Source organism: Cornus florida, unplaced genomic scaffold, assembly GCF_030987335.1.
Source record: "Cornus florida cultivar Cherokee Brave unplaced genomic scaffold, ASM3098733v1 CherokeeBrave_3.0.0_Hap2_Chr06, whole genome shotgun sequence".
In the NCBI taxonomy this organism is placed as follows: domain Eukaryota; kingdom Viridiplantae; phylum Streptophyta; class Magnoliopsida; order Cornales; family Cornaceae; genus Cornus; species Cornus florida.
Window position 1 is genome coordinate 79,516,841 of NW_026775576.1, and position 22,824 is coordinate 79,539,664.

At 38.3% G+C, this 22,824-nt stretch overlaps 1 protein-coding gene and 1 pseudogene across 1 annotated transcript; one reads left to right on the forward strand and one right to left on the reverse strand.

Annotated features, from left to right (window-relative positions):
• The window catches only part of LOC132314411 (uncharacterized), a 48,029-nt pseudogene extending 41,014 nt beyond the window's left edge, over positions 1-7,015 (reverse strand).
• A 9,301-nt stretch (positions 7,016-16,316) lies between these two features.
• On the forward strand, positions 16,317-22,280 carry LOC132314412 (uncharacterized). Its single transcript, XM_059813281.1, has 5 exons — positions 16,317-17,017; positions 17,321-17,591; positions 19,995-20,065; positions 21,077-21,177; positions 21,226-22,280. The coding sequence occupies exons 1-5, from the start codon at positions 16,317-16,319 to the stop codon at positions 22,278-22,280; spliced, it is 2,199 nt and encodes a 732-aa protein (XP_059669264.1).
• The last annotated feature ends 544 nt before the right edge of the window (positions 22,281-22,824 follow it).

Here is a 22,824-nt window from a genome sequence, read left to right on the forward strand (position 1 = left end):
CCGGATGAAAGCCTGGTCCTGGTGAGAGCCGATCGGAGGCTCTACACTTGCAGCGGCTGCCACGGTGGAAGCATCCTCAGAAGGAGGAGGAGGTGGAGCTTGGATGAACAGGGGGGCAGCAGGCTGAGGGGTACTAGAATGGCTAAGAACATTGATCCACCGGCGCTTGGTAAAAATTTTAATCTTTTCGCCTTTTGGTTCATGGGGAGGAACAACGAAACCCTTGTGCTGAAGGAGCCGAGTGATGAAAAACGGCAAAGGCAATTTCCGATTTTCAACTCGCGGAACCCGTGCATTATGAGCATCATGCCAAAACTTCATAAATGTGGTCCAAATGAGCTTTGGGATAGGGAACCATTGGCCTTGGTCCATGGCATATAAGGCTTGCAAAAGGAGGCCCCTACGCTCGGTGCTATGCACCAAAGGGCAGACATTATGCTTAAAAACAGTGTCAATGAACCAGAGGCGTTTCGGAAGATTGGTTTTGCGGATAAAAGACCGGGGCCTGGTAGGATCGTCAACAGGGCAAATGGCAGCGGCAATCTGCTCCACAGTTAATGTATCCGGCTCCTCATATAAAGGGAGATTTTCACGATTGACAATGTCATCGGGGCACTCAATGGGGCAACCAGAAACCTGAATGATGTCAGTCATAGTGAAAGCATAGGTGGTGCCATCAATGGATGTAGTGAGAGAAATGGGTGGTTCTTCAGGGCATTGGAGATTCTGATAGAAGAGACGCACTACACGGGGGTAGGCAACCCTGGCAAGGGGCGCGCAAATGTGCTGCAGACGCCGGTTAGTCAATTCGGCTCCAGCCCACGAAGTTGTGGGGAGAATATCAAAGGCATCGGTGAGCGGAAAAGAAAGCTCATAGTGAAGTTGTTTGCGATCCCAAGGATCACGTGGTCGCTCATGATTGACAGCACGGGCACCCGCAGAGGGTCTAGGAGGGCGAGAAGGACCGGCACGAGACATTTAGAGAGGTGGACTTGGTTGAGGACTTTCAGCGAGCACCTGATGTGCACCACAAAAGAGAGAATAGGAAGATGAGTGGGAGGGATGAAGAAAACCAAAAATTTTTTACAATCAAACCAAGCTCTAGCATAGAGCACTCAGCAACCACAAACAACACAACCTCCACAATGCATTCCCATCCTCCGTATAAAGGAAATAAAGGCAAGGAATTGAGAAGAAAATGAAGCTCACATACCTTGCGAAGAAGAATAAGAATGGAGGCACGTGGAGTGAATGCATGCATGAATGAGAGGGAAAACGGGGAAGGTGGGGTGGAAGGGAAAGAAGGTTGTATGTGGTGGGTGGCCAAAGGTGAGGGGTTAGAGGGAGAGATGAAGAGGGAGGCCGAGAGGTGAGGGGTTGTGAGATTGAGTTGTTGGTTGTGAGGTGAGGGGGATGGTGAAGGTGGTTTGGTTGAGAGGGTTGTGGGGGTGGCTTGGATTTGGAATGTGACCGAGAGTGGGAAGGGAAGTGGAGTGTGGGCTTGGGGTTTAAAAGAGAGGAAGGAGCTTGGGTCGAGAGAAATAGGTTGTGTGGTTTTAAAAGAGAGAGGGAAGCTTGGTTCGAGCACTCGAAGGGTGTCTTCGAGTGCTCGAAATTGGGGCAGTGGCCTCGGCTGAGGATGGGGCATTGTGCTCCATACTTCGAGCACTCGAAATGGGACTTCGAGTGCTCGAAGTCTTGGCAGTGAGTGAGGTGGTGTACAAGGTGAGGGTGATGGAGCATGCATGGCTTGCATGCTTGGTTGCTGGGGGTGAGAGAGAGAGGAAGAGGGAAGGGGTGGGTTTGTGGAGGAGAGGGAAGATTGGTGGTGTGGTGAAAGAAGGAAGAAGATGGTTGTGCATGCATGCATGGGGCTTACATGCATGCATGCAGGTCTGCATGGTGTTGGTGTGTGGAGATGCCGAGGGAGAAGGCTTGTGTGAGGGTTGGTTGGTAAATGAGAGAGATGATGGTGTGCATGAGGGGGTAAGGTTGGGATGGTGAGATGTTGGGGGAGTTGGTGGAGGTTTGTTGGTGGCTGGTTGGTTGCTAGGTTGGCAGAGTGTGGTGAGGTGAAGGTGGTGGTTTCGTGGATGGGTTTGAAGCTGAAGTTGCATGCATGCATGGAGCTTGCATGCATGCATGCATGTCTTGGGGATGGGTTGTGTTGGTTGAAAGGAGGAAGAAAGGTGGTAAGGTTGGGGTGTAGAAGGAGGTGTGGGTTGTTTGGTTTGATAGCTGGGTTGTGGAGAGAGAGAAGGTTGGTGAGGGAGTTTGTTGCAGGAGGCATGGTGTGCATGGTGTGCATGCGTGGAGGTGGTGAGGGTGGTGTTTGGCATGGTTGGGGAGGGATGAGGGTTGGATGCCGAGATAAAGAGAGGTTTGGAGAAGTTGAGGAGGTTGGTTGTTGGAGTTGTGGTCGAGCACTCGGCAGGTGGTTGCATGGGAAGGGTTGTGGAGGCATGCATGGACATGCATGGTTTATGGTTGTGCTGTGGAGATAGAGGCTGAGAGGGATGGTTGGCTGGTTGGTGTGAGCTTGCATGGTGAATAGGTGAGGGGTTGCTGAGAGATGGCATGCAAGATGTGTGGGGTTGGCTATTTAGAGAGAAAGAAGGTAGAGTTCGAGCACTCTAAATAGGCTTGGCGAGTGCTCGAACTGAGAGCAGTGAGCTGGGTGCTTGGTGTGAGCAATGTCGAGCACTCGAAATGGGCTAGGCGAGTGCTCGAATTCGTGGCAGAGGGCTCGGCATGGTTAATGCATGAAAATCGAGCACTCCAACAGGAAGTGAGAGTGCTCAAAAATGAGGCAGTGGGTTGGAAGCTGCAAGCACTCCAAAGGGACTTTGGATTGCTCGAAATGAGCACACAAAGCTGGAATTTTGAGCATCATGGAAGTTGAATCTTTCATCCAACATGGATGTATGCAAAAAAAAATTTCATTTTTATGCATGCATGAATGCAAAATTTTTCATCATGGATGCATGCATGAATTTTTTATTCTTATGCATTGTGAATGCATGCAAAAGTCCTATGCGTGGATAAACTGTGTATACATGATGCGATTTGCATTTTGCCTGGATACATTGGCTTGAAAGTGGAAATGTTGCATAGATGAAAAAAATTGAAATTTTTCATGGAAACTTTTTTTCATGGAATTTTTTTCTTTAATGATGCATGCATGAATTTCAATTGCATGGAAAAATTTCCAACTTATACAACATCACACATAGCATGGATGAATGAAATTTCTGGAGAAAATTTTTTAAAACTTTGCAAATTCATTCTAATGTAATGCATGGATGGAAAATTTTGAAAACTTTTCAACTTCTTTTTAATGCATGGACAATTTGGAAAAATTTTCAAAATGTAGCACCTTTCCAACGCATGGATGATTTTGAGAAACCATGATCCAACAATGCATTGAAGATAAGAGGCTATGCATGTGAGAGCCATGTCGAAAGTCCGAGAAAATTGCCTGATAGAGCCAAAAACTTCCGGGAATGAAAACAAGAATTAAGAAGGTCTAAGAAGCCAGTCTAAAAATGTGGAACACAACTTAAGATAGTTCCAGAGAAAGTTAAATTTTGGCATTTCTACACCGTTTCCCAGAAAATTTGCAAGGCACGAGCAATTTCAAAGAGAAGGAAGCTTGGAAATTGAAAGAATTGCTTCCCTTGAGTTGCTAAATTTAATGTCAATAGCTAGACAAAGCTAGAGCAGGCACTAATCCTCATAAATTGGATCCGTCAAGAGGACTTCCTCAACTTTTCGGGTTAAGATTGTGCTGTCAATGCAAGGCTTAAGCCATTGGCCATTTACCTTGAAGAGTGATCCACTTGCAGGATCATGAAGTTCGATTGCGCCATGAGGAAAGACGGTAGTGACAATGTATGGACCATCCCATCTTGACCGGAGTTTACCGGGAAAGAGTTTCAAGCGGGAATTGAAAAGCCAGACCTTTTGTCCCGGGGCAAAAGACTTCTTGACGATGTGTTTGTCATGAAAAGTTTTAGTCTTTGCCTTGTAAATTTTTGCGCTTTCATACGCGTCATTACGTAATTCCTCAAGTTCATTTAATTGCAACACACGATTAGAGCTGGCTTGTTTGAGATCAAAATTGAACCTTTTTATGGCCCAATAAGCACGGTGCTCTAATTCTACCGGGAGATGACATGCTTTGCCAAAGACAAGTCGATATGGTGACATGCCAATGGGTGTCTTATAAGCTTGTCCGGTAAGCCCAAAGCGCATCGTTTAGCCTTACTGACCAATCTTTGCAGTCCGGTCTAACCGTTTTTTCCAAAATGTGCTTAATCTCCCGGTTAGAAATCTCTACTTGACCACTCGTTTGAGGGTGGTAAGGTGTAGCAACCTTATGAATGACTGAATAATTAGCAAGGACAGATTTTAGATAACGATTTCGGAAATGAGATCCGCCATCACTAATGATTGCTCGGGGCGTACCAAAATGACTAAAGATGTGAGACTGAATGAAATGGATCACGACTTTATGATCATCGGTTTTGGTAGCCTCGGCTTCAACCCATTTAGACACATAATCCACCGCTACAAGGATGTACCCATAGCCATAAGAAGATGGAAATGGTCCCATGAAGTCAATCCCCCATACATCAAAAATTTCAACAATTAAAATGTTAGTGAGGGGCATCATGTCTCTTCGGGACATGGATCCAAGTTTTTGACGTCGTTCACACGATTTGCAAAAATTGTATGCATCCCGAAACAAGGTAGGCCAAAAGAATCCGCTTTGAAGAACTTTGTTAGCGGTCTTTTTGGCACTACAATGGCCTCCACAAGCAAGAGTATGGCAAAAATTTAGAATGCTTGTGGCCTCGGTTTCAGGAATGCATCGCCGTATGATTTGGTCCGGGCAATACTTGAATAGTTCCGGATCTTCCCAAAAGAAATGCTTGACTTGGGAGAAAAACCGGTCCCTCTCTTGTTTGGACCAATGAGCTGGAATTTTGCCAACAGCAAGATAATCGACAATATCCGCAAACCATGGAAGAGTAGAATGTGAAACTTGAAGAAGTTGCTCATCCAGAAAGGAATCACGGATGGCTGCGAATTCTGAAGATTTCTCAATAAGTAAGCGAGAGAGATGATCGGCGACAACATTGTCGGTCCCTTTTTTGTCCCGGATGTCAATGTCAAACCTTGAAGTAAGAGGATCCATCGAATTAAACGGGGTTTTGTCTCTTTTTTCGCTAACAAATGCCTAAGAGCGGCATGATCTGAAAAGACGATGACCTTGGAGCCAAGAAGATAAGAGCGAAATTTATCCAAGGCGTACACCACGGCTAGCAATTCTTTTTCAGTGGTGGTGTAGTTCAATTGGGCATCGCAGAGAGTTTTGCTAGCATAATAAGACATGCGGAAGTTTATCCACACGTTGGCCCAAAACCGCCCCTAATGCATAGTCGGATGCATCACACATGATCTCAAAGGGAAGAGACCAATTAGGGGGTTTCATGATTGGGGCGGATGAGAGGAGAGTGCGAAGTTTGATGAAAGCTTCCATGCAAGCGTCATCAAAATTGAACGGAACATCCTTGGTCAAGAGATTACACAAGGGCCGTGAGATTTTGCTAAAATCTTTGATGAAGCGACGATAGAATCCGGCATGGCCAAGAAAAGAACGGATTTGACGGACGGAATTCGGAGGAGGAAGATTAGAGATTAACTCAACTTTTGCCTTGTCTACCTCTATTCCCCGCTTAGAAATGACATGTCCTAAAACAATGCCTTCTTGGACCATGAAGTGGCTTTTCTCCCAACTTAGAATGAGATTCGTCTCTTTACATCTTTGGAGCACAAGAGATAAATTTTTGAGACACAAGTCAAAGGAGGAGCCAAATACGAAAAAATCGTTCATGAAAACTTCCAAGAATTTTTCAACCATGTCGGAGAATATGGACATCATGCGCCTTTGGAACGTTGCCGGTGCATTGCATAGACCAAAAGGCATGCGTCGATAGGTAAAAGTACCAAAGGGACATGTGAATGTTGTTTTCTCTTGATCTTGGGGGGCGATTGCCACTTGGTTATAGCCAGAATAACCATCAAGAAAATAATAGAAGCTTTGGCCGGCTAACCTTTTTAGGATTTGATCAATAAATGGGAGTGGGAAATGATCCTTCTTAGTTGATGAATTGAGTTTCCGATAGTCAATGCACACACGCCACCCGGTGGTGGTTCGTTGTGGCACGAGCTCACCCGCTGAATTTTCAACAACGGTGAGACCGGATTTCTTGGGGACAACTTGTGTGGGGCTCACCCACTTGCTATCAAAGATAGGATAGATGATTCCCACATCTAGCAATTTGATCACCTCTTTCATGACCACTTCCTTCATATTTGGATTTAACCGGCACTGGACCTCTCTAGTAGGCTTTGCGTCATCCTCCATATGAATGCGGTGCATACAAATGGAGGGGTCAATTCCTTTCAAATCTGCCACTGTCCAACCAATAGCTTCTTTATACTCTTGGAGAACCGCTAAAAGGTTGGTCTCTTGGTCTTTTTGAAGGTCTGAGGCAATAATGACCGGAAGGGTTTGCTTTGGACCAAGGAATACATACTAGAGATGGGCCGGGAGCGGCTTAAGCTCAAGTTGTGGCGGAGATAGCAATGATGGGACTGGGGGAGTGGTGGAAAGTTGGGGAAGTGGTTCTTTTGGAATTTTCCAAGGAGGTACATCCATGACAGCATTAATATCAAGCAAGGAATTGACTTCTTGAATGGCCTGATTAACATCAAAGTTTGAGAAGTCAAAATGGGACATGCAAGTTTCAAGAGGATCTTTGCTTAGAATGAAGGGGATAGATTCTTCGACCACTTCATCAATGACATCCACAAGAAAACAATCATCCTCATTGGAGGGATGTTGAGTTGTATGAAAGATGTGGAGTTTGATTTGCATGTTTCCAAAAGCAATGTCCATCACCCCGGTTCAGCAATTAATTGATGCATTAGCCGTGGCTAAAAATGGCCTACCAAGGATCACGGGAATGTGCTTTTTTGGGTCATGGACCGGTTCCGTATCAAGAACCGTAAAATCTACCGGGAAGTAGAATTTGTCCACTTTGATGATAGCCTCCTCGAGAATACCTCGTGGATGCTTGACCGATCTATCGGCAAGTTGCAAAACCATGGAAGTCGGCTTAAGATCTCCCAAACCAAGTTGTAGGTAGACTGAGTATGGAATTAAATTCACACTAGCTCCTAAGTCAAGGAGGGCCCTCTCGATTTTGCTGTCACCAATGACGCAAGAGATTGTGGGGGCGCCCGGATCTTTATACTTCGGAAGAGTGCTGTACTAAATGATAGCACTAACATTTTTAGTCAACCTTACCTTTTTTGGCAAATGATTTTTAGAAGTGCGCTTTTGAGTGCACAAATCTTTGAGAAATTTTGCATAGGGAGGGATTTGCTTGATAGCATCCAAGAGGGGCAAGTTAATCTTGACTTGCTTGAAAACTTCCCACATGTCTTGAATTTTACAATTCTTGTTCCCAAAATGTGTCGACTCTTGAAGACGTTGAGGAAACGGAGCTTTTGGCTCATAAGTAGTTTCCACATTTGGGGTGACATGTGTGGGATATCCATGAACGGTATTTGGACAAGAATTTGGATTAGAAGAGCTTGAATTTGGATTTTTCAAATGAGAGTTTTTCTCACTTGTGTCTCCATCAACCTTGTTGTCAACCACTCTACCACTCCGAAGGGTGGTGATAGCTTGAACTTGTTCATGAGTCGGCCCACTCGGAGGAGGGGTTTCATCAATCACATGCATTCCTCTAGGATTTTCAAAAGGTTGAGAGGGAAGCTTGCCCTTGTCCTTTTGAAGCAATTGATTCACCGAGTTAGCTATTTAACCCACTTGATTTTCGAGATTAGCTATGGATTGAGTATGAGAGTGAACCATTTGGAGAGTAGGCTGCAAGGATGTCAAGAGTTGCTTGTTGGCATCCATTATTTGCTTATTTAATGATTCCATCATTTGCTTGTTTGCAGCTACTATCTCATCAGTTGGGCACACAGGAGGTTGATTGGAGACATTTGGATTGTAAGGAGGACGGTAGCTTGAAGAGGCTTGGAAAGGTCGACCGTGATATTGAGAAGAGGGCTGATTTTGCCGCCCTTGGTTTTGGAATTGGGAATTTTGTGGGGCTTGTTGCCGCCACGAGAAATTCGGATAATCTCGCTAACCCGGATTATAGGTGTTGGAATATGGATTGTTCCCGGGCCGCGAGAACATGGCATTAGTTTGCTCTTGGTTGGGATTGGGAAATTGCTCTGGTGTGGGGCAATCTTTCGAGAGATGGAATGGACTAGTACATGAAGCACAAACTGAACTTGCCGAATTTTGAGACAATGAAGGAGGAAGATGTGGTGCCATCAATTGGTAGAATTTATGAGCGATGGCATCCACTTGAGATGATTCCTCCCTTATTGATTTTGGTTGACAAGGGTTGGTGTTCTTTGCAATGGTTGCGGTCGGAGCCCTACGAGAATTATGTTGAAGTGAACTTTCGCTTAAATTCTCAAGTAGGGTCCAAGCCTCATCCGCATTCTTGGACATAAACATCCCACCACAAGAAGAATCAACCATGAATCTATGGGTTTCGGTCAAGCCGGCATAGAAAGCTTGCACTAATTGCCATTTTGGGATCAAATGATGAGGACATTTTCGAAGAAGATCTTGTAGCCTTTCCCAAGTCTCATGGAGTTGTTCTCCATCAACTTGAGAAAAGCTTAGAATGGAGCGCCTCATTTGGTTGGTTTTACTCACCGGATAATACTTCTTAAGGAATTCTTGTTGCAATTGAGCCCAAGAAGTAATGGAATTGGGAGCGAGGGAGTTCAACCAATATTTTGCCCTATCCTTTAGGGAGAATGGGAAAAGATGGATATGAAGTGCATTGTCCGGAAAACCTCTCAACCGGATGGTCGAACAGATTTCAAGGAACTCATCAAGATGCTTATATGGATCTTCATTATCAAAGCCATGAAATGATGGAAGCATTTGGATGGTGCTTGATTTGATCTCATATTGAGCTGCATCTATGTTTGGCATGACTATGCAAGAAGGAGAAGCATAGGTGGTAGGAATGAAATGATCTCTAAGAGTCATTGGTTCTACATTAGGAATTTCAGCCCTTTCCTTCCCTGGATTTCCTACGTTATCCCCCATTTTATTGAATTCAGTTTCAAGATCCCTTGTAAGAGTAGGTTCCCTAAGGTTCCGTCTAAGAGTTCTCTCAAGTGAATTTATATCAATAGGCGAGTCAAGTGTGGGTAGAGAGAGTGACCTACGGCCAAACATCAACAATTCACAACAACATCATCACAACGAATCTTTATCATCAACTCCACATACGATGTTCCCTTTCTCCTCAATTATTAAGACAAAAATTAAAATGGCCACGACCAAGACCGATGCTTGGAATTGAAAATACACAATTGAAATAGCCTCGACAAGGGCTTGCAATTTATCTACTTCTAAGCTTAACATAAGCACGATATTCACAATTCGAAACTAGAAGTCACGAGACTTACCTGGGGTCCTCTAGACTTACAATTTGCTAGCAATCCCATGGTGAGCTTCGAGTCCCTAGAATCTTACAACACAAAGATGATCAAAACACACAAGGAATATTCACAAGACACAATATGCACAATCAAACTAAATTTAACCCTAAACTTTGGTTGCTAAACCGTTTGCAATTCCCCGGCAACGGCGCCAAAAATTGATCGGTTGATCAACTATACATCAACCTTCGCAATAGCACGAATCATTGTAAAATAGGGCTATTGGTCGGGTAAGTCGAACCACTAGGACTGAGCTAGTCTATGGCAACCTAAGAGTTTAGATTATTTTTAGAATGATGAGGGGGTATATAGAGTTTTGTTGGTTTGTCACTTAGTCACTAGAATTGAAATGTGCTTAAAGAAATAAATGCAAGGAATTTAAGAAGAAGAAGTCTAGTGAATTCACCACCAATCCTATAAACATACTAAATTTCTATTAACTTGGGAAACAATTTCACTACATGGCAATGATATATGTAGCAATACTAGATTGCTACATTATCCTCAAGAAAATCATAGGATCAAGATTTAAGTATAATCCCTCAAAGAGCCACGTGCTAGAACTACCTAGATTAGGGTGTAGCCATAACATGCTCACTAAGCTAGGGACCATCAAACCCCTCAATCACTATGGTAATAGCACATGAAGTCAAGATACAAGATTAATCCATCAAAAGGAAGTCTTAAGCTATGGATTAACAAATTTCTCATACAACATGCCTTTAAACCCATTTCACAATTTCATTTCCATTCTCACTATGAAGATGCAAGTTATATAATCATGAGAGGATAAAATTTAAGACAAGATAATGAACTCAACATGATCATTTATAGGCATTGAAATCCATTACAACAAGTGTAAGTGCTCTAAATCATGAAACTACCATGTACATGAATCATTCCCCAAATTAGATGAAATTAAAGCATGCTTACAAGAGAGAGCTTCATCACCTCCCTAGATGGAGGTTTAGTTATCCACGGATACAAAAATGGAAGAAGGAAGCTTGGAAGAATAAGCCATTTTTGAGCTCCCTTCCTTTGGCTTCAAGAACCCCCTCTTCCTTGCTCTCTTCTCTCTCCTCTAATCTTGTAGAATATGTAGGATAGCAAATGTGTGGCCTTTGGTAGCCTTTTATCCTCCGACAAAACCCTCTCTCTCCTCCAAGGAACACCTCCAACCACTTCATAAAGAAGGAAGATGGCATTGAGGAAACCAATGTGCAAGTGGCTGAAATTGAGCCATTTCCGAGTCCAATCTGCCTGATTTTCGAGCACTCGAAAAGTGGTCTCGAGCACTCTAAATTAGTGTAATGTGCAACTTGCTCTTCTTGCTCAGCACTGACCTACTTTGGTAAAACTGCTATAACTTTGTGCCCCGAACTCTGAATGATGATCTGTTTGAAGATTTGGAGAGATGATTCAGTGCTTTAAAAACTTCATGTTTTGATGAAGACCCAATTCTCAAGTCTCGTTGGTCGAAAATGGGGAGAAAGGCAGTACTTCAGTGCTGCCAGGCAGTTCTGCGCACCTCTGTTAAGAAGATCATAACTCTCTGCTCCGAACTCCGAATGATGAACCGCTTGAAGATTTGGAAAGCTGATTCAGAGATCTAAATCTTTCATGTTATTATAAAAGTCCAGTTCTTGAGTTTCCTAGGTCGAAAATGGCGACAAAAGTCAGGTTTTACTGCTGCCAGAAATTCAGAATTGGCACCCTTTTTGCTCAAAATTCCACAAGGCATCATTTTTGCTTCCTTTTTGCACTTTAACCTGAAAATGCATAAAAACATGCAAATGGAGTTATTCTACATAAAATAATCAATTAATGGACTTTTTTAATGTAATTTAGGGCGCTAGAATATACAGTATTCAGCACTTATCAAAAAGGTTATAAAAAACCTACAGTCACAAAGGATGTGTTATCATTGAAAAGGAAGAGTCTGAGTGGACTCAAGCTGAGAATAATGCACAAGAAGGAAACACCAAAGCTTTGTTTTCTTTATTCAAATCTGTTGTCCAATCTAAGTTAGCTCGTATTGCTCATTATAAAATTGCAAAGGAGGCATGGGATATACTTCAACTTACCCATGAGGGTACAGATGAAGTCAAATCTTCAAAGATTGAGATACTTGTGTTTCAATTTGAAAATCTTAAGATGGAAGAAGATGAAACCTTTTCTGAGTTTTACATGAAACTCAACCATATTGTGTCTGGCCACAGATAAGAAGATTAACAAGAAAATTCTTAGGTCTTTGCCTGAAAGGTTCAAAATCAAAGTTGAAACACTGCAAGCAACTCAAAACATCACTACCATGCAAGTTGATGAGGTTGTAGACATATTAAGAACTATGAGATGAAGTACTATAGAAATTCCCTAAAACCTAAAGACTTAGCCCTAAAAGCTTCAACGTCTGATTCTTCCAAGTCTGAGGTTAGGTATGATAGTGAGTCTGATGAAGAAATTACTCTCATAACTAGGAAGTTCAGAAATTTGATCAAGTCTGAAAAGATGAATGCATTTAAGAAAGGGGGAGAGTCAAGGTTTAAGAATAGAGAGTTTTCATCTAGGGGAAGTGAAAGACAAGATAAAAGGGGAGAAGAGGAGTCTAAACGAACTGAGATTAAATGTTGGACATGTGGTGGTATAGGTCATACATCAACAGTCTGTCCAAGTCCTAAAAATAGCTTTGTTGCTAGGAAAGAGTCCAAAGATAAAAAGAAGGATAAAGGAATGAATGTTTCAGTTTCTAAAGATCAAAATGTTTCTTTTTCTGATGATTCTTCTAATGATAATGATAATCCTCTTGCTTTTGTTGCTTTTATGAATAATGATGCTTCTAAAAGATTGTCTTTATCTGACACAGATGACTCAGATTTTGAGGACATAGCAAAATCTAATGATGAAGATTGTTACAAGGAAGCAACAAAGGAGAATTATGATAAAGCCTTCAATGAATTGTATGTTACATATGTTCAAATGAACAAAGGCTTCAATAAACAAGCTAAAGAATTGAAAGAAGTTGAGAAGCAAAGAGATGCTCTGAAGAAGGAAAGTGAACAGAAAAACAAGGAGATTGAAGATCTTCATGGAAAGATAAGATTCCTAGAAGGTGAGGTAAGTCAAGTTAATTCTGCAAATGAATCTCTTGTTTCTAAATTAGAATTTCTTGAAATTGAATTGGAAAAGTCACAAGAGAAATTGAATAGATTTACTTCTGGGCAGATTAAACTTGATGAGATGATTAATATTGGTAACAATGTGAATGACAAAACTGGCTTAGGTTTTAATAAGGTTTCATGTAGTAAAGAAGGTAAAACTATTTTTGTGAAACCCACTAACTTGAATGTGCCTAAAAATAAATCTGAGGTTGTTGATTCATCACATGCTAATATGTCTTATGTGCCTACTATTTTGCATTGTACTTATTGTGGTAGGAATGGACATAACCAATATTATTGCTTTAGGAAGAAAAGAGAATCTTTTTCTAAATTTCATGTTTTTGGTTCTTATGTTAAAAATAGGGTTCATGTTAAAAAGCAAAATTTTGTGAATCAACCCAAAAATTCTCATGCTAAGAATTACTCAAACAAGAAAAAGGTTGAAATTGAAAATTCTTTTCAAAAGTTAAATGTAAAGACTGTGTGGATCAAAAAGGAAGACTTGGTTAATTATGTGCCTGTTGATGCTATGGGACTTGTTCCTATTAGATCTATGGGTGCAAACCCCTCTAACTAAGTCCTAAAGAGTTTTTATGGTCATGGATTATGCTTTGGTGAATATCTTGTTTTCATTGGACCATATCTTGTAGTTTAGGATTTATGTTGTTTTTCTTTCATGAGAAAGTGATGATCATGTTTTTCTTGTCAATGCATGAGTGATACTTATTTCTCCTGATTTAATTATTTTTGAATGCATATTGGGGACACATGATTATTTGTTGAAAAGGTTCTTGACGTGTAATCTATATGTTGAAAGACAATTTGCTTTGTTGATTTCTTTTTAGAGATGAGTCTCTTGAGTTCATATTTTTCTTGTGCACTAGTCCAACTTTGAGAATTTTAATTGGAAATCGTTGTGAAGTTGCCTATGTCATATTGCTCATAAAAGCTATAAAGGTTATTGTTTTAAAAAAAATATATAGAGCATGTGTTTGAGGAAAACAAATGAAAAATTTCAGGATAAAAATAAAAGAAAAATCAAAAGAATGCTCAAAATTTTTACTAAGGAAAAGGCTACCTATTGAGACTAGTTCGAAAGCTCCTACTAGACTTTGAAGAGGAGCTAATTAAGTAAAAAGAAAGGAGGAGACAAGTCGAAATAGGGAATTGCTGTCTACTCTTTAGAGTGAAAGCCGCCTAGCTTAGAAAAGTTTGCTCAAAACAATCTTATCTTGATGCTTTTTGATCAGTATGATTTAGACAGTTGGTCAATGTGATTTAATTGAAATTTGATGAAATTGGATTGCACACACACACATGTGAACTTGCTAGACAAATTTCTAAATTTTTATAAAAATTGCAAGTTGAATTTCAAGTTGTGATTGCATACTTGAGAATTGATTTGATTGAATAATTTGTGGGGTCTAAAAATTGTGTTTTAAAATTCTCTTGAATTCTTTAGAAATTTTTGGATCTCATATATGCTTGAAATTTATGGAAATTGCTATCTCATATTTTTTGTTAAAATATCATAAACATGGAAAAAATTGAAAAATGAAAAAAAATCCAAAAAGATTTTCCTTTTAGTTTTTTTTTTTTTTTTGTTAATTCTTCCACATTATTTCTTTTCCTTCTCTGTTGAGCTTTATTTGTCAGTTTGTAACAAAAAGGGGGAGAATGTGTATAATTGAGGGGGAGAGTTTCTCGATTTGAGCGGAAGATACATATACATTGATAATCACATATTGATATATGTTGTTGTTTATCTTTCTTGATTAAGCTTCATGGGTAGTTTTGTTGAGCTAATGTGCAGATTACAGGTTGTTACATGTATTGAAGCTTCATGATGTTCAAGAAGAGTTCCGTTTTATTTCTTTGACAATCATTGTAATTTGCTTTTTCCGCTTGGGTAGATTACATGTTGTTTTTAGGGTTTTGTCACGAAATTGCCAAAGGGGGAGATTGTAAGATATATATTTTGGGAAGGTTGTAAAAAATATATATTCTGCAATTGGCAACTTTCGGTGTCAAAACAAATCCTTGTCGAGTTATAATTCAAGTTACCATATCCGGATCGACAGCAACTGCGGAATTGGAAGGTTGTTCAAAGTTACCATGACTGAGATCATTCGAGACAGGTAAGAACAATACTTTAGGAAGGAATCTAAAAAGGTTAGGCCACATTCCATATTTGGTAAGTTTAAAAATATACCAAAACAGTGCCAAGAACCTTAGGAATCAAGTCTGGCAGATTTGAACCTGTTCATGATTCTTGGAACAGGTTCAAGCCATTTGAATTTGGCCTAGAAAACATTCTGTCATTTTTGAACCTGTTCCCAATTGTTTGAATAGGTTCAAGTCTTCAACATTGGCCTCGAAATACATTCTACTATCCTTGAACTTGTTCCAAATTCTTTGAACAGGTTCAAGAGTCCTGATAGCCTATGGAAAGTTTAGCTTCCGGTTCCTGATTTCTTTCCCAGTTGGTTTAGAAGTGTTTCAAGTCTTATGCACGAATTTTGTCATATTTTCAAATTGACTAGAACATTTTAAACACTATATAAACTGTGTCATACACATAGGTTTGTTGTGTGGCTTTTGCATAAAAAATACAAATCTTTTTTAGAGCCTTTTTTAGGGATATTTTTTATTCCTTCAGAAAATCAATCTGATTTTTCTGATTTTATTTTTGAGAGCACACACATAAACACAAGAGTGATTTAGGAGTGTTGTTCTCTATCTCATCGGAATTGAAGTATAATTGAAGATTCAAAAATTCCGGAAAAGCAGAATTCATTTATTCTTCGTCAAATTCAGATCTAGAAGAAAAGGGATGAAGCGATCACACTTTGAAGGGGTCAGAGTATTCGTGGAGTGTTATCTAATCTACCTGCAACTCTTCTACAGAGATCGAGAGTAAGCCTGAGGTGGAGAGCTGTTGGACTGGGGAGTCGCAAAGCCAGGGATTGTTAACAATTGGTTTTTGGTAGAATGATAGGGTGTGAGACTGAGTCAAAGTTCAGTATACTTTGCTTTGAACATAGCGGATCATTTATCACAGGACTGCGAAGTCCAATGAGGTTTTTCCTGTTACAATTGGTTATTCTACCAATTGGGGTTTCCTCGATAAAATCCTGGTGTCATCTCTCGAACTCTATTTACTCCACTTACACTTTATTTTTGCTTTATGGTTTGATTTTAGTTTTATTTCGGTAAAATTAAAATAAGTAAAAATTGAATAAAAGAGCAGATTGAATCTATTTACCATCTCTCTAGATTATCTATCCAAATATTATATTCCACGACCATTCCCCTGCGGACACTCAACACGTGGTATCAGAGCCATCCTCTATACATTGAGTTATTCCTTGTGGAATTTTCTTTTTTTAATAAAAAAAATCGCTGTTTTGTTTTCAAAATTTGATATGGATAGTGTTCTTAAGGAAGGTGGATCTATTCAACGTACTCCTTTGTTTGATGGTAATAACTATGCTTTTTGGAAACCTAACATGACAGCTTTTCTTATGACTCAAGCTAAATATGTTTGGGCTGCAATTGAAAAAGGTTATAAAAACCTACAGTCACAAAGGATGTGTTATTATTGAAAAGGAAGAGTCTGAGTGGACTCAAGCTGAGAATAATGCTCAAGAAGGAAACACCAAAGCTTTATTTTCTTTATTCAAATCTGTTGTCCAATCTATGTTAGCTCGTATTGCTCATTGTAAAATTGCAAAGGAGGCATGGGATATACTTCAACTTACCCATGAGGGTACAGATGAAGTCAAATCTTCAAAGATTGAGATGCTTGTGTTCCAATTTGAAAATCTTAAAATGGAAGAAGATGAAACCTTTTCTGAGTTTTACATGAAACTCAACCATATTGTGTCTGGCCTTGGAAACCTAGGAAAGAAAGTGACAGATAAGAAGATTAACAAGAAAATTCTTAGGTCTTTGCCTGAAAGGTTCAAAATCAAAGTTGAAACACTGCAAGCAACTCAAAACATCACTACCATGCAAGTTGATGAGGTTGTAGGTCATATTAAGAACTATGAGATGAAGTACTATGGAAATTCCCTAAAACCTAAAGACTTAGCCCTAAAAGCTTCAAAGTCTGATTCTTCCAAGTCTGAGGTTAGGTATGATAGTGAGTCTGATGAAGAAATTACTCTCATAACTAGGAAGTTCAGAAATTTGATCAAGTCTGAAAAGATGAATACATTTAAGAAAGGGGGAGAGTCAAGGTTTAGGAATAGAGAGTTTTCATCTAGGGGAAGTGAAAGATAAGATAAAAGGAGAGAAGAGGAGTCTAAAGGAACTAAGATTAAATGTTGGACATGTGGTGGTATAGGTCATACATCAACAGTTTGTCCAAGTCCTAAAAATAGCTTTGTTGCAAGGAAATGGTCCAAAGATAAAAAGAAGGATAAAGCAATGAATGTTTCAGTTTCTGAAGATTAAAATGCTTCTTTTTCTGATGATTTTTCTAATGATGATGATAATCATCTTGTTTTTGTTACTTTTGTGAATAATGATGCTTCTAAAAGATTGTCTTTGTCTGACACAGATGACTCGGATTTTGAGGACATAGCAAAATCTAATGATGAAGATTGTTACAAAGAAGCAACAAAGGAGAATTATGATAAAGCCTTCGATGAATTGTTTGTTACATATGTTCAAACGAACAATGACTTCAATAAACAAGCTAGAGAATTGAAAGAAGTTGAGAAGCAAAGAGATGCTCTGAAGAAGGAAAGTGAACAGAAAAATAAGGAGATTGAAGATCTTCATGGAAAGATAAGATTCCTAGAAGGTAAGGTAAGTCAAGTTAATTCTGCAAATGAATCTCTTGTTTCTAAATTAGAATTTCTTGAAATTGAATTTAAAAAGTCACAAGAGAAATTGAATGGATTTACTTCTGGGCAGATTAAACTTGATGAGATGATTAATATTGGTAACAATGTGAATGACAAAACTGGCTTAGGTTTTAATAAGGCTTCATGTAGTAAAGAAAGTAAAACTATTTTTGTGAAACCCACTAACTTGAATGTGCCAAAAAATAAATCTGAGATTGTTGATTCATCACATGCTAATATGTCTTATGTGCCTACTATTTTGTGTTGCACTTATTGTGGTAGGAATGGACATAACCAATATTATTGCTTTAGGAAGAGAAGAGAATCTTTTTCTAAATTTCATGCTTTTGGTTCTTATGTTAAGAATTGGGTTCATGTTAAAAAGCAAAATTTTGTGAATCAACCCAAAAATTCTCATGCTAAGAATTACTCAAACAAGAAAAAGGTTGAAATTGAAAAGTCTTATCAAAAGTTAAATATACAGACTGTGTGGATCAAAAAGGAAGACTTGGTTAATTATGTGCCTATTGATGCTATGGGACTTGTTCTTATTAGGTCTATGGGTGCAAACCCCCCTAACTAAATCCTAAAGAGTTTTTATGTTGATGGACTATGCTTTGATAAATATCTTGTTTTCATTGGACCATATCTTGTGGTTTAGGATTTATGTTGTTTTTCTTTCATGAGAAAGTGATGATCATGTTTTTCTTGTCAATGCATGAGTGATACTTATTTCTTTTGATTTAATTATTTTTGAATGTATATTGGGGACACATGATTATTTGTTGAAAAGGTTTTTGATGTGCAATCTATATGTTGAAAGACAATTTGCTTTGTTGATTTCTTTTTAGAGATAAGTCTCTTGAGTTCATATTTTTCTTGTGCACTAGTCCAACTTTGAGAATTTTAATTGGAAATCATTGTGAAGTTGCCTAGGTCATATTTCTCATAAAAGCTATAAAGGTTATTGTTTAAAAAAAAAAAATACAGAGCATGTGTTTGAGGAAAACAAATGAAAAATTTCAGCATAAAAAGAAAAGAAAAATCAAAAGAATGCTGAAAATTTTTGCTAAGGAAAAGGCTACCTATTGAGACTAGTTCGAAAGCTCCTACTAGACTTTGAAAAGGAGCTAATTAAGTAAAAAGAAAGGAGGAGACAAGTCGAAATAGGGAATTGCTGTCTACTCTTTAGAGTGAAAGCCGCCTAGCTTAGAAAAGTTTGCTCAAAACAATCTTATCTTGATGCTTTTTGATCAATATGATTTAGACAGTCGGTCAATGTGATTTGATTGAAATTTGATGAGATTGGATTGCACACACACACATGTGAACTTGCTAGACAAATTTCTAAATTTTTATAAAAATTGCAAGTTGAATTTCAAGTTGTGATTGCATGCTTGAGAATTGATTTGATTGAATAATTTGTGGGGTCTAAAAATTGTGTTTTAAAATTCTCTTGAATTCTTTAGAAATTTTTGGATCTCATATATGCTTGAAATTCATGGAAATTGCTATCTCATATTTTTTGTTAAAATATCATAAACATGAAAAAAATTAAAAAATGAAAAAAAATCCAAAAAGATTTTCCTTTTAGTTTTTTTTTTTTTTTTTTTTGTTAATTCTTCCATATTATTTGTTTTCCTTCTTTGTTGAGCTTTATTTGTCAATTTGTAACAAAAAAAGGGGAGAATGTGCATAATTGAGGGGGAGAGTTTCTCGAATTGAGAGGAAGATACATATACATTGATATTCACATATTGATATATGTTGTTGTTTATCCTTCTATATTAAGCTTCAGTGGTAGTTTTGTTGAGCTAATATGCAAATTACAGGTTGCTACTTGTATTGAACCTTCATGATGTTCAAGAACAGTTCCGTTTTATGTCTTTGACAATCATTGTAATTAACTTTTTCTGCTTGGGTAGATTACATGTTGTTTTTAGGGTTTTGTCACGAAATTGCCAAAGGGGGAGATTGTAAGATATATATTTTGGGAAGATTGTAAAAAATATATATTCTGTAATTGGCAACTTTCGGTGTCAAAACAAGTCCTTGTCGAGTTATAATTCAAGTTATTATATCCGGATCGACAGCAACTCCGGAATTGGAAGGTTGTTCAAAGTTACCATGACTGAGATCATTCGAGACAGGTAAGAACAATACTTTAGGAAGGAATCTAAAAAGGTTAGGCCACATTCCATATTTGGTAAGTTTCATAATATACCAAAAATAGTGCCTAGAACCTTAGGAATCAAGTTTGGCAGATTTGAACCTATTCATGATTCTTGGGACAGGTTCAAGCCATTTGAATTTGGCCTAGAAAACATTCTGTCATTTTTGAACCTGTTCCCAATTCTTTGATTAGGTTCAAGTCTTCAACATTGGCCTCGAAATACATTCTGCCATCCTTGAACCTATTCCAAATTCTTTGAACAGGTTCAAGAGTCCTGATAGCCTTTGGAAAGTTTAGTTTCCTGTTCTTGATTTCTTTCCTAGTTGGTTTAGAAGTGTTTCAAGTTTTATGCACGAATTTTATCATATTTTCAAATTGACTAGAACATTCTAAACTCTACATAAACTGTGTCATACACATAGGTTTATTGTGTGGCTTTTGCATAAAAAATACAGATCTTTTTGAGAGCCTTTTTGAGAGATATTTTTTATTCTTTCAGAAAATCAATCTGATTTTTCTAATTTTATTTTTGAGAGCACACACATAAACACAAGGGTGATTTAGGAGTGCTGTTCTCTATCTCATCGGAATTGAAGCATAATTGAAGATTCTGAAATTCCAGAAAAACAGAATTCATTCATTCTTCGTCAAATTCAGATCTAGAAGAAAAGGGGTGAATCGATCACACTTTGAAGGGGTCAGAGCATTCGCCAAGTGTTGTCTAATCTACCTGCAACTCTTCTACAGAGATCGAGAGTAAGTCTGAGGTCGAGAGCTGTTGGACGGGGGAGTCGCAAAGCCAGGGATTGTCAGCAATTGGTTTTTGGTAGAATGATAGGGTGTGAGACTGAGTCAAAGTTCGGTATACTTTGCTTTAAACATAGTGGATCGTTTATCTCAGGACTGTGAAGTCCAATGAGGTTTTTCCTGTTACAATTGGTTTATTCTACCAATAGCGGTTTCCTTGATAAAATCTTGGAGTCATCTCTCGAACTCTATTTATTTTACTTGCACTTTATTTTTGCTTTGTGGTTTGATTTTAGTTTTATTTCGGTAAAATTAAAATAAGTAAAAATTGGATAAAAGAGCAAGTTGAATCTACTTACCATCTCTCTAGATTATCTATCAATATATGATATTCCACAACCATTCCGCTACGTACACTCAACAAGTGGTATCAGAGCCATCCTCTATGCATTGAGTTGTTCCTTGTGGAATTTTTTTTTTTAATAAAAAAAATCTCTGTTTTTGTTTTTAAAATTTGATATGGATAGTGTTCTTAAGGAAGGTGGATCTATTCAACGTACTCCTTTGTTTGATGGGGATAACTATGCTTTTTGGAAACCTAACATGACAGTTTTTCTTAGGACTCAAGGTAAATATGTTTAGGCTGCAACTGAAAAAGGTTGTAAAAACCCTACAGTCAAAAAGGATGGTGTTATCATTGAAAAGGAAGAGTCTGAGTGGACTCAAGCTGAGAATAATGCTCAAGAAGGAAACACCAAAGCTTTGTTTTCTTTTTTCAAATCTGTTGTCCAATCTAAGTTAGCTCGTATTGCTCATTGTAAAATTGCAAAGGAGGCATGTGATATACTTCAACTTACCCATGGGGGTACAGATGAAGTCAAATCTTCAAAGATTGAGATGCTTGTGTTTCAATTTGAAAATCTTAAGATGGAAGAAGATGAAACCTTTTCTGAGTTTTACATGAAACTCAACCATATTGTGTCTGGCCTTAGAAACCTAGGAAAGAAAGTGACAGATAAGAAGATTAACAAGAAAATTCTTAGGTCTTTGCCTGAAAGGTTCAAAATCAAAGTTGAAACACTGCAAGCAACTCAAAACATCACAACCATGCAAGTTGATGAGGTTGTAGGTCATATTAAGAACTATGAGATGAAGTACTATGGAAATTCCCTAAAACCTAAAGACTTAGCCCTAAAAGCTTCAAAGTCTGATTCTTCCAAGTCTAAGGTTAGGTATGATAGTGAATCATCTGAAGACGAAATTGCTCTCATAACTAGGAAGTTAAGAAATTTGATCAAGTCTGAAAAGATGAATACATTTAAGAAAGGGGGAGAGTCAAGGTTTAGGAATAGAGAGTTTTCATCTAGGCGAAGTGAAAGACAAGATAAAAGGAGAGAAGATGAGTCTAAAGGAACTGAGATTAAATGTTGGACATGTGGTGGTATAGGTAATACATCAACAGTTTGTCCAAGTCCTAAAAATAACTTTGTTGCTAGGAAAGAGTCCAAAGATAAAAAGAAGGATAAAGCAATGAATGTTTCAATTTCTAAAGATAAAAATGCTTCTTTTTCTGATGATTCTTCTAATGATGATGATAATCCTCTTGCTTTTGTTACTTTTGTGAATAATGATGCTTCTAAAAGATTTTCTTTGTCTGACACAGATGACTCGGATTTTGAGGACATAGCAAAATCTAATGATGAAGATTGCTACAAGGAAGCAACAAAGTAGAATTAAGATAAAGCCTTCAATGATTGTATGTTACATATGTTCAAACGAACAAAGGCTTCAATAAACAAGCTAGAGAATTGAAAGAAGTTGAGAAGCAAAGAGATACTCTGAAGAAGGAAAGTGAACAGAAAAACAAGGAGATTAAACATCTTCATGGAAAGATAAGATTCCTAGAAGGTGAGGTAAGTCAAGTTAATTCTGCAAATGAATCTCTTGTTTCTAAATTAGAATTTCTTGAAATTGAATTTAAAAAGTCACAAGAGAAATTGAATGGATTTACTTCTGGGCAGATTAAACTTGATGAGATGATTAATATTGGTAACAATGTGAATGACAAAACTGGCTTAGGTTTTAATAAGGCTTCATGTAGTAAAGAGGGTAAAACTATTTTTGTGAAACCCACTAACTTGAATGTGCCTAAAAATAAATCTGAGGTTGTTGATTCATCACATGCTAATATGTCTTATGTGCCTACTATTTTGCCTTGCACTTATTGTGGTAGGAATGGACATAACCAATATTATTGTTTTAGGAAGAGAAGAGA